Raw genomic sequence first — 12,220 nt, forward strand, 5'->3', positions numbered from 1 at the left:
AGCAGATTTTTCTTCCTTTTTTAGGAAATACCATTGATTAGTGCCTGGATCTTTGTATTACTCTTGAGTCCCTTAACTTCGGTCTAGCAGTTTATTTTGCCCAAATTATCCTCAAGACCTAATACCTAGTTCTGGGTGGAGGATTCCAGGGTCAGTCGTAGACATGGCTAGGTGGTCAGGCCATTGAGAGCCTGTACGCAGCCAGCACCGGTGCAGAGAGATTGTCTGGACGGAGGGCCTGCTTTCACTTTACTCCAGAGAAGTAACTTTGCCCGCTGATGAAGCTGGTTTTACAACCAGACACAGGGGGTGACAGATAGTGGAAAATAGAGGGTCATTTCAGCTTGGGTATAGTGAGTGGGGAAGAGGTGAACCTTTTCCCCAAGTCTACACTGGCAGGCAAAGAGCCATGTGTCTCTGGGACCTAGAGACAGCTTCCCTTTCGGAAGGCCCTTTGAGTTCTGCCTGCCGCAATCCAAGATGCTAGATCCAGACCCTGCTTCCTCAGTTAGTCCATCTTCTTTGCTTGGGAAAGGGTCTCATCATCTTCTCTAAAGTGTGCCTGGCCACTTCCACACTCTGGGATCAAAACGCTCTTTCTTTCCCCTTTCCTCTGGCCTCCCATCCTCATCAGTCTCTGGGTTGGGTTGTGCCACCCACACCCTGTCTCCACTGTCACTCTTCCTGCCATTTACTTTCCTTCAGACATGTCTTTCTTGACCTGCCGCCCTGAGGATACACTGACACAGTCTTGGGGCTTCCTAGGGAACCACACACAATCAGCTCACCTGGCCCTCAGGTCCCAGGCATGCCCCTGACCTGCCCCACCCCACTTTCATCTTCGTCTCTCCTGTGGTGCCCTTGCACTCCAGCATCACACACCCCTCACTGTGCTGCTGCTTTCCCTACACAGGAAATCCTGTGGTTCATGCTCTGGCCGCCCTCCAGGCCTTGATCGAACATCGCTGCTTCTGGAAAGGCTTTTCTCATTCTTCTAATTGGATAGGGCTGCTTCCTCATTTCTCCTTGCATGGCCCTTTATTCACTGCTCTCTGAGGCATGTATCTTAAGTTGCCTGGTACTGCAATTATTTGGGTTTATATCATATCTTCTGTCTAAATTACGATCCCCTCTCTCACATTGAGTACAAGACCTGTTATACTTTGTGGTCTTAAAAATATTGATTCAACTGATGCTTATCTTTAGTGATTGCCCCATCTCCTCTCTCAAGGGTACCCTTGACCTAGGATGGTGCTGCAGTCTCCGGACCATTCATTGTCCGACTTTGCAGGATTCTGCCTTCATCAAGGGGCCATTCAATCAGCAAATAGACTGAGCAGTCACAATGTAATGCGGGGGTGCTCTGATATGTCTACCCAGATTTTGTTCAGGCTGAAGCAGAGATTCCCACCCTCCACAGCCCTTTCTTTCTCATTATTTATGACCCATTGATGTCCCATGGCACCAGAGCTGAGGACTGCTGCTTTCAAGCGTGATACCTATCTTTTGAAAAACTTTAATTAGGGAATTTTCAGAAATGCAAAGTTTGTAAACCCCAGAGGAAAGATCTTCTGATGATGGAATTTCAGCCCTGTGTTAGGTATAGGTGGAAGAGAAACTCCTGGGCATGAGAATAGGTCTAGGTTTCCTAAAAATCCATGCTATATGAGTTATTGTTAGTTTCACCTACTCATGGTTGTTAAGAAAGTAGCAATGGGGACAAATATTAAAGTCATAAAGCCACAGGCATTCTGGCCCATTTAAACTTGAAGTGTGGAGTGGAAATCAGGGCCCACTTTGACCTGGTCCACCTAAGACCATGTGAATGTCTCTAGAATGAAAGCCATTTTTCCTTTGAGAAGAGTATAGTCCACTTAGAAGTGCTAAAAAAAAAAAAAATCCCCCATTATCTTTTCATTATCTTTTCAGCATAATGTTTGTATGATGGGTGAACCCTCAAAAGGAGAGTTGTTATATACGCCGCGGTTTCAGCTGCTTAGGCCTGTGTTGCCTTGTTCAGCATCCATTCTAATCCGCACTGAAATGGGAAATGGAGTGTTGGCAGGATGGGGAGGGATGGAGGAGCTCTGGGACCCAGGGGTCTTGTGAGTGGTCCATTCCTGGATGTCTGCACTGTGTGGGGTCCCGCCATTCACTCTGCCACTTGCTCTGACTCAGGTTCGCTCTCCACATCCATTTCCGTTTCTGCCACCATGATGAAGATCAAAGAGGGGTCAGGAGGTAAAGAGAAAGGAAGCAGAGAGAAGGAGGGAGAGAGAAAAAGAAGAGAAAGAAAAATTAGCAAGCAAAGCAGAAACAGTTTCTGCAGGAAATACAGAAATCACTCCACCAGAATCGATTAAGAATGCATAGTGTAGGTACAGCCAGTGTGAAGGACAGCTTGGGATTGTGGAATGCGTACCATTCTGAGAATTTGCACAGTCATAAATCCTGGCTCATGGCAATGATAACATTCTGCCCGTGGAGCAAGCTTTGCATTCATCTGGTCCAAACCCTCATTTGGCAGATGGCATCAGAGTGGAGCAGGACTTGTTTGGGGTCACCCAGCAGGGCCAGAACCACAGCCCATAATTCCCACTTCCTGTTTTGGTGCAAGTTTCTTCACTGCACATGCACACTTCCTGTCTGTTCCCAACCCCTTTCCCCACAGTCCCTGGGGACTCACAACTTCTCAGTCTTTTTTGTCTTTTTTGCATCTCGCCTAGGACCCAGCACATGCCTGGGACAAAAGTACTCAATAAGTACCTACTCAGTGAACAAGCAGAGATGCCGGGTGTGTCTGAGTGGGGAGTCTAATAGTCCTGACTCAGGCTATGCTGGGAGAACCAGGCCATATTAGGGAGGAAAAATTCCTCTTTTCTTTAGTACAAAATGACAGCATACCTTTGTATACTAGCATACGTCACATAAAAGAGCACCAGCAGATACATTAGTGCCTTACTCTATCAATAAAAAGTGTGTGTTTCATCAGGGACAAAAAATTATCACCAACGTTTCCTACTTTCCAAGAGTATGAATGAGAGAAACCAAACCTCTTCCTATGAGGGGGTTGGGTAGGGGAAAGAAACAAGCTTTTACTGAGCTTTTACTTATTCCTGGTGCTCCATGGGTATGATACATACATTAACTCAGTCCACAGAACAATCAAGAATGCAGGAAACTCAGGCCAAACGAGTCTCAGTCAACTGCTCATGCCTATTTAACTGGTGGAGTCTGGCTTTGAATCTAGAACTTCCTGTCTCCAAAGCAACATTCTGTCCTCTCTACCCCTCATCCTCTGCCTTGTCCTTCAGAGCGCCTCCTTGTCCTGTTCTGCAAAGTGCTTCACACAGAACTTAGTCACAGCACCACACACGAGCCACATGTTGGAGGAGGTGGCAGACGTGTGTGTTGGCATTTAGTTCTTCAATGCCTGGGCCTTGTCTTTTCCATCTGAAGTCCCTGTGGGCCTCTGCACAGGCGTCCAGTAAATGTCTGTTGAGACCTTTTGTTGCAGCCATAAAGTGCACCCATTTCCCACACTGGGCTCCAGCCTCTTCATCATATAGAAAAGAAAATTGGAAACAAGCACTTTCTGCTCCAAAATTATGCCTGGGATTTGCCTCAAGGGAGCACCACCCTGACAGTGTCCTCTTGGGGCAGTGGGAGTGGATCTGCCTGCCTACTGGACCCGAGCCATTTAGTAGAAGGGAAGAGGACAACACTCTAAAGTTTATATGAGGTCATGAAATGGGGCTGGGCAGGACCCACCCTAATTCTTGACTTCTCACCTCTCCATTCGAAAATATATCCTCCTTCCCTCCCTCCCTCTTTTCTCCTTCCCTCTCTGTCGTCAGGCCTCCTCTCATCACCGTTGCCACAGATAAGTTTTCTAAAATTGTGGTCCTTACAAGTCTTGCATTGAAATCACCTGGTTAGGGGCAGAGGGCGTGGTGGTTGGTGATTTGTATTTTTACAAAGCTCACTAGGTGATTTATATGGATTACATTATTTCTGAGCCAGTGGGATATATTCTAGAATGTTAAAGCTAATCCAACATCTTTATAGCTGAGGTGAAGGATCTTGTCCCTGGTCACAGCGTGGGTTAGAAGCAGAGCCAAGGCAAGAACTCCGGGTCCCAAGAACCAGTGCAGAACTGGACCCCCTGCTTCACGTAGGTTCACTGTGTTGACCACACAGCCCTTCCTGCACAGCCCCAGCTCATGAGCTGTCCCAGGAGACAGTGGATATAGCTGATGGCCACGTAAAGACTGGCAAGGTCACTGGGCTCTGGGCACCAGTGCCAAAATAGTTTCCTGAGTTAGCAATTGCCAGAGCTAGTTTCGAACCTGGAAACAAGCTATTCCTTTAGCAAATTTGGCAACCTGTATGCAGGCAGAGGTAAAATTAGTATTTAGAAAACAAACTGGGACCCACAAGGTCCTTTTGGAATACTAACATCTTATTGCTGAAAGAAACATTAATAAACTTTTGTCCAACCCCGATGTGTCTGTGGAATTCCCCCCTAACGCGCTCAGAGTGTATCTGCCAGGATTCCCCCCTTGTGTGGGCTCTGCTCGGATCCCACCCGTGCTGGGGAGCTCATGATGCTTATAATCAACCGATGGTGTGTTCTTACTTTTACAGGTGGGAATCTTGTTACTCCATGTCCCATCCTTCAGACACTCGATCTGGAACGTGTCCATCTCCACATTATCCTGGGAAGAAACATGAAGAAGGTATGGGAAGAAGGAGGAGGGGTGGGGTTTGTGGGTTTTCCCCAGTGAAAGCAGCTCGAACAGCAAAGGTGGCTGCCCTCCCCTGAGCTTTCCCAACCATGGGCCTCCAAGGGCTTGAAGCTAAGGGGAAGACAGATGCTGAATTCCTATCCCCCCGCTCCTACGCTGGAGACAGGCCAGGACTGCGTGCAAGAAGGGGTCCGGGAGGCTGTCCCTGAAGGGAAACCTGGACCCGTGACTCCTTCAGAGCAGCGGCTCTCACACCTGAGTGAGCAGCAGTACCCCTGAGTCCCCGAGGGCTTTTGCACAGGTCCCTGGGCCCTTCTGAGTCAGTGGGTCTGGCCTGGGGACCACAGCCTTGCATTTCTAACAAGTGATGTGCTGATGCCGTGGGGTCCTCACTTGGATTATCGTTCCCCGAGAGCAGCAGTCCACTAGCTTGGCTCACATCAGACTCACCCGGGCAACTTAACAGAGAACAGTCACTGGGCCCCGCCCCAGAGATTCTGCTTGAATTGATCTCAGGTGGGGTTGGGAGGTGATTTTTGTTGTTGTTGTTGTTGTTGTTTTTAAGTTAACCATGAGGTTCCTAGGAGAACGACTGTTTCAGAGAGCAAGCAATGCCCACCTGCCACCTTTAAAATCTCTACTTCTATCCCAGGTTCCCCCCAGAAGCCTGACAAACTTTGTTAATGTTGTTTGTACTGGTTATCGGGCTGAATGGATTTGATGTTTTGCTCTGACTTTTGTGTCACTTTCAGAAATGAGAGTCTGGGACACACACTTTGAATTTTTAGAAGACTGGAAATTCTGATGCAGTTTGGAGGTTTATGGAGAAGCTAGGAAATACTGTGGTGGGACCGGGACAAGCTCTAGAAGCCCATCTGCCCTGGGAGGCTCTGGAGAATTTCTCTGGCCCGGATGACCTCCCTCCCCCGGCAGGACCCTGTACCTTCAGCACTTGGTAGCCTGTGTCACAGCTGACGAGCACCTGGTCTTTGAAAAAGTACTTGGCTTGCAAGGGCTCGATTTTCCCATCGACAGGAGGCTGCAGCTTGGGGCACTCATTCCCTGGTGGGGAACAATGAAAGGAGAAGGTGAGAAAACAAAGAAAAGTCTGGTCACGAGAGGCCATTCCCTAGAATGCAAGGCCTGATGAAGGTGGAAAAGCCACACAAAAAACATACCCCCAGGCTATGGGGGCCTGGACCTACCAGGCCCTGAAGAAGGCTTACTTTGGAAACTTGAGCAGGTCACTTTCCAACATGGACCTCTATTTCCTCATTTGTAAAATGAAGTGGTTGGCCAGATGATTTCATCAAAACTCAGGGTTGGAAAAGACATTAAATGTCACTGAGTGCAACTCCTGTCTAAAGTTTCCTTTACATCTTCTATAGTAGACCTCAGACATCTATTTGCATTCCTACAGGGACAGGGAGCTCGATATTTCCCAACCTGTATCTTTCATACTAGACTCCTCTGATTAAAGGAATAGAATTTTCATATTCAACTGAAATTTATACCCTTGTAATTTTTACTCAGTGGGCATAGTTTGCTCTTTTGGGCCATGCACGATGACCCCACTCTTTCTTCCCAAGACCATTCTTCAAAGTGTTAGAGAGACTGTGATTATATGCCCCTGAGCCCTCTCTTCAAAAGGCTAAATTGGATAGGATTCCTCTTTCCTGGACAAAGTCTCCTTTGTTAATATCCTCTTCCTGCCTCTCCCCACAAGCAGGCACTAAATGTGATGATGCAGGCAAGGCCAGGATAGTCTCTGAACTGGATTAGTCACACACAGCTGTGGTCTTGTCACTGATGTCTACCCCCTTCTTCCTCAAGTTACTGCAGGCCCGTTGGATCAAATACCTCCAGCAGGGTATGGACCAGGACTGGGTGCCCTGAGGTACTGGGGAATGAGGCCTGTGGGCTTTGTCAGTCTGGGGGACACATGGAGGCAAACGGCCATGGTGAAACATTTTGAGCTACAGACTCTCACCCAAATTCCTGCCCCAGACGTGAGGAGGGCTGGCACTGGAGGGGTCCTCCCCACGCCCAATGAATCACAGTGTGAAAGGGTGAAGCTCAGGAAACAGTTTTGTTTTTTTTTTTTTTAAATCTCCTCATGTGATTCTGAAGTGCAGCCAGTTTTGAAATCTACATCTAGTCCAAACCCACCATCATTGCTATCCTTGCGCCCATTTTACAGATGGGAAACTGAGTCAGCAAAGAGAATTTGCCTCGGTCCCAAGCTGCTCACTGGCAGAGTTGGGAGTTCTGCCACATCCCCGGAGGAGCCCCAGGCCTGCTCCCCCTCACCACCTGGCCACTGCCCCATGAGGTCTGAGCATGGGAGCCAAGTGTGACCCAGGAGGGGAGAGGCCGTGTTACCTGTTGCCCTGTACAACAGCCTCCAGCCCCGGTTCTCGCCTGAGTTGTCACTGCGGAACAGGATCTGGACGCTGTGGCTCTGGGTATTGATGGGTTCTGGGGCTTTCTCTCCACAGAAGGGCCCCAGAACTTTTGGACCGGTTTTAATCTGTGAGGGGCAAGACAGAGAAAAAGCAGGGTCACACCTGAGTGGCAGTGGCTGCTGCAGGGATTGTCTCTACACTGCACCCGGGGGTTTTCTGGAAGCTTCGATGTGAGCCCATGGTGTTCACTCACATTTTTAGTGGGCATTACCACTCACCAAAGGGTTCCATCACCACTCTCCCATTTACAATTTACAATGACCCTGGAAGTGGACAAGGCAGGCTAATAATCCTCTGCTCATAGATGAATATATTATGGCTCAGAAAGGAGCACAGCCCTGTCCACGTGCACAGGACAGAAAAGGCCTCTGCTCACAAAGACCCTGCAGCCTAGTTGGGGCAGACTAATAGATAATAAACAAAATAATTACAGGCTGTGGTAAGCATTATAAAAATAATCAGGATGATGTACATATATAATATAAATATATGCTATATGTTTATGATTTATGTAGTAAAATCTATGTAGTTTGTATAATTCATCATTAATATAATAGATAATAACTTTAAATAGGAAGTCAGGGAAGGCCTCTTTGAGGAGGTGACATTGGATTTGAAATATGTAGGATGAGAAGGAGCTTGTCATTGGAAGAGGAGGGAAGAATACTTTCCAGGCGGCAAAAACAGCTTATATGGAGGTTGAGGCCAAAGGTGGGAAAGAGCCTGGCAAGTATCAAGAACAGGAAGGATTTGCATTTCTCTAATGATAAGTGATGCTGAGCATCCTTTCATGTGTTTGTTGGCAATCTGTACAAACAATAAATGCTGGAGAGGGTGTGGAGAAAAGGGAACCCTCCTGCACTGTTTGTGGGAATGTAAATTGATACAGCCACTATGGAGAACAGTATGGAGGTTCCTTAAAAAACTAAAAATGGAACTACCATATGACCCAGCAATCCCACTACTGGGCATATACTCTGAGAAAACCATAATTCAAAAAGAGTCATGTACCACAATGTTCATTGCAGCTCTATTTACAATAGCCAGGACATGGAAGCAACCTAAGTGTCCATCATCGGATGAATGGATAAAGAAGATGTGGCACATATATACAATGGAATATTACTCAGCCATAAAAAGAAACGAAATTGAGTTATTTGTAGTGAGGTGGATGGACCTAGAGTCTGTCATACAGAGTGAAGTAAGTCAGAAAGAGAAAAACAAATACCGTATGCTAACACATATATATGGACTCTAAAAAATAAAAAAGGTCATGAAGAACCTAGGGGCAGGACAGGAATAAAGATGCAGACCTACTAGAGAATAGACTTGAGGACACAGGGAGGAGGAAGGGTAAGTTGGGACGAAGTGAGAGTGGCATGAACATATATACACTATCAAATGTAAAATAGATAGCTAGTGGGAAGCAGCCGCATAGCACAGGGAGATCAGCTCGGTGCTTTGTGACCACCTAGAGGGGTGGGATAGGGAGGGTGGGAGGGAGGGAGACGCAAGAGGGAGGGGATATGGGGATATATGTATACATATAGCTGATTCACTTTGTTATACAGCAGAAACTAACACACCATTGTAAAGCAATTATACTCCAATAAAGATGTTAAAAAAAATGAAAAATAAATAAATAAATAAAAGAACAGGAAGGAAGCCAGTGGGGCTGGAACAGAGGGAATGCCCCGGCTTGAGGTTGGAAAGGCAGACAAGGACCATATTGTGTTGAGGAATTTATGTTTACTCCAAATACAATCTTGATGTAACCTGGCTTTCATAGAGTTTACCCTGGATTCTATGAGAGAGCAGACCGTGTAGAGCAAGAGTGGAAGCCAGCAAACCCGCCAGGTAGCTTTGCAGTTTACCGGAAGAGAGCAGGGTTTGGACTCAGATGGAGGCATCGGGGATGGAGAGAAGGGAAGACGCATTCTGGGCTGGTCCGGATTTCCCAGCTCCCAGGCCCGGTCCTGCCTATGCCTTTAACTCTTTCTCCTTCCACCTCTGAGGACCAGCACTCTTTAACCCTCATTTGATGAATTCTATAATCCTGGGTACATCTTCATCTTGCCAGCCTTACTGTGGCAAGGGGGAAAAGTGAAGCCCCAAGAGGTTACATGCCTGGATAAGGCACATAGCATAGCTCCCAGGATATGATGTGTGGTAGACAGAGTTCTAAGATGGTCCCCGTGACCTTCACCCTGGTGTCACTTCATGATGATGTTATGTTACCTGGCAGAAGGGATTTTGCAGGTGGGCAAATGGCTAGTTTGGGATCAGGGAAGATTCCTAGACTGGATCCAATTAAGCTGGTAGATGTTATTTTAAATAATTATTTTTAGGAAGAAATCTGCTTGGCCCCCTCTCCTGGAAGAAGGGAGGGCCAAGAATGTCAATTTTCCCAGTTCATCCAAGATTTTCCAGCATTTCCAGGGCTTATGCCCACTGTCTTCTTACCTTGATGTAGTCATAGGGGCAGGACACCTCAGGATGGTCCTCAATGTCGAAAATGTCCTCAAACTGCAGGCTGATCATGAAACCCTCCTCCAGCTCAATGGTGTAGAGGCATTCAGAACTCTTAGGGTAAGGGCTGGGGAAGTCGGGGCTGGTGATCACACCAGTCCTCTGCGTGAAGAGGTTGTCACTGCACTCCACTGTGGGAAACACACCGGAGCAAAGTGGCACACCACACCCACGGGCACAGCAACCCCTTTCTTATCTGCTACTGTACAAGTTTCCCAGTGGTCCTGAGAGGCAAGTGGGGAAGGAGTCATTATCCCCATTTTACAGATGGGGAAACTGAAGTTTAGTGAGAGGAAGTGATTTAACCAAGGTCACACACCCAGTAATTTGCAGAGTCAAGACTCAAAGGCAGTGAGCGTGATAAGCTTTCTTGTCAAATTCTCTGGTCTTCGTGGGGGGCTGGAGGGGTATGAGATGGGGTGGTCCGGGAGAAAGCCTGGTCTTCTTTTGTCCTGCTCTCCCCTCAGCCAAGGACTCCATGGGGTCTCTGCTCAAAGCCTTCCTTGATCCCTCATGTAACACAGGACCTTCACAGGTACCCTCACTCTCTGGCCCTGGTCTTGCTTTGTTTCTCTTCATGCTGCTGACCACTGCTTGCCAGTATGAAATATATTTGTCAGTTGATTTTCCTGTCTCCACTAGACTGTAAGTTCCCTGAGCTCAGGGATTCTGCTCTGTTCCTCACCACAGCTGCAACCCAGCACCCAGGGTCCTGGATCCTGGCCATGGCTGAGCCCTGCCAAGGCCCTGTTGTTTGCCACCGAACCATTGTCCTTGGGCTAACCCATCCTGGATCTGGCATGACAATTCTTCCTAAGCCTTTGTTTATCCTGCTTATTTGTAAACGAGAAAACTGTGGCCGGAAAGGGGGCGTGACTAACCTGAAGTCCCACAGCTATGAGCTGCAGAACAAGGTTTAGAGTCGTTTCTGAATCCCAAAGCTTTCATTTTCTACACCAACCACTTTCATGGGGAGAATATCACCCCTAAGGGGGCCAAAACTGGTTCTTTGGGAGGGGGAGTTGTTACTTTTTTTATGCATAATACACAGATAGACATACAGTGCATAAGCATATATACAGTATGTCTGTAGTATTAAAATTTCATGGGTGAGGCAATTAGGAAGAGAATGTTTAAAAAGGCTCCTGGGGGCAGAAGTGAAAATGAAAAACAGGATTGGGAAACATTGCTCATTCTTAGCCCCTCTGTACTCAGCACATAGTAGATACTCAATAAATACTTACTGAATGAAAACCATGGAAAATACAACCTTCTTCAAGAAAACTCCTGTATGTGCCTGCTTTGTACTGATGGGCCCTATAGGGTTTTATCTGGAAGTAAGTAGAAGTTTTTGAAGGAGAAAGGAAAAAAATTCTTGTTTCCAGCCTTTCCTTCCTCCAATGATCCCTCACTCAGCTTCCAAGTGACCTTTCTAAAACACAGATCCTTACCTTGCAGTCATACTAATCTACTGGCAATTCCCCAAACATTCCAAATTCTGTCATGCTTCTGAATGTTTGCAGAAGCTGTTCTCTCTGCCTGGAGTGCCCTCCTTTCCTTGTTCTTTCTCCTTCATCAAGGGCACCATCTCTGAGAAGTGCTTGCTCACTTCTCTGTGCAGACTCAGGTCTGATGGTACCATGTCCACACTTCTTTTACAGCACTTACTACATTTTACCATTTTCCTATGTGGCTATTACCTGCTAGCCAGGAGGTCTTCATGGAAAGTGGCTGAGTCCTCCTATTTCTCCACCCCTGCCTCAGCCTGGAGACTGTGGCAGAGAAGGCACATTGATGAGAGGTGAAAGCAAAGGGAGCTAGAAGGAATGGGACGTTTTCTTGCCATCTCTGTCTTTGCCCCTCTCTTCCCTCTTCTTTCCCTTGCACTGAGGTTCTCTCTATCACAGAGGAACTTGCGGGGCCATGAAAGAGCAGGAAAAAAGGACCTGGTGGGTGAAGCCTAGTTCATGGTTCAGGACTGGGTTTTCCCTTGACTTGGCCAGTTACTTACAGTAGAAGGGGAAATAGGGACTAAAGAGCAGAAATTCCTGCTGCCCAGGAAGAAAGACGGAGTAGAGGCTAGGTAGGGCTTCTGAAATGCGGTCCTCTGAGAACCTGAACCCGACTTCCAGGCTGGTGGGCATTTCAGCATCTTTATCCCTGTGGTATCTGAGGCACAGCTCTCTGATTTCATTTTACATCATTCCTACTGCATATCTGTCCTTCCTCTGAGCCTCCCCAATCTTATCGGAAAATACGGCGCATAATGGTGATGCACAGAATCACTGCTGGGCCCCACCTCGGCATGTCCTGTTGTCTGTGTGGAGGATGTAGCCGAAGCGGCAGGAGCAGTAGTAGCCACCAATGTAGTTATGGCAGTAGTGGTCGCAGGACAGCTCCTCGTCCTCCCGCTCCGTGCACTCGTCCACATCTGCGGGGCAGGTAGAGCCTCTCAGTCAACCAGGTCATGTGTGACGG

At 47.4% G+C, this 12,220-nt stretch overlaps 1 protein-coding gene across 4 annotated transcripts in view; it reads right to left on the minus strand.

Annotated features, from left to right (window-relative positions):
- MASP1 (mannan binding lectin serine peptidase 1) overlaps positions 1 to 12,220 on the minus strand; it is a 61,893-nt gene that overhangs the window by 22,967 nt on the left and 26,706 nt on the right. For 3 of the 4 annotated variants that reach the window (XM_036850089.1, XM_036850090.1, XM_036850088.1), the window contains exons 4-8: positions 12,042 to 12,173; positions 9,677 to 9,873; positions 7,131 to 7,278; positions 5,692 to 5,810; positions 4,640 to 4,718 (exon numbers count right to left, since the gene is read on the minus strand). In XM_036850089.1, the coding sequence (XP_036705984.1) occupies positions 4,640 to 4,718; positions 5,692 to 5,810; positions 7,131 to 7,278; positions 9,677 to 9,873; positions 12,042 to 12,173 (675 nt within the window). Of the gene's footprint in view, positions 1 to 1,735; positions 2,206 to 4,639; positions 4,719 to 5,691; positions 5,811 to 7,130; positions 7,279 to 9,676; positions 9,874 to 12,041; positions 12,174 to 12,220 lie in introns of those variants that run through there. The other variant, XM_036850091.1, reaches the window with a different exon arrangement.

This window comes from Balaenoptera musculus, chromosome 4, assembly GCF_009873245.2.
Source record: "Balaenoptera musculus isolate JJ_BM4_2016_0621 chromosome 4, mBalMus1.pri.v3, whole genome shotgun sequence".
Taxonomy (NCBI): Eukaryota; Metazoa; Chordata; class Mammalia; order Artiodactyla; family Balaenopteridae; genus Balaenoptera; species Balaenoptera musculus.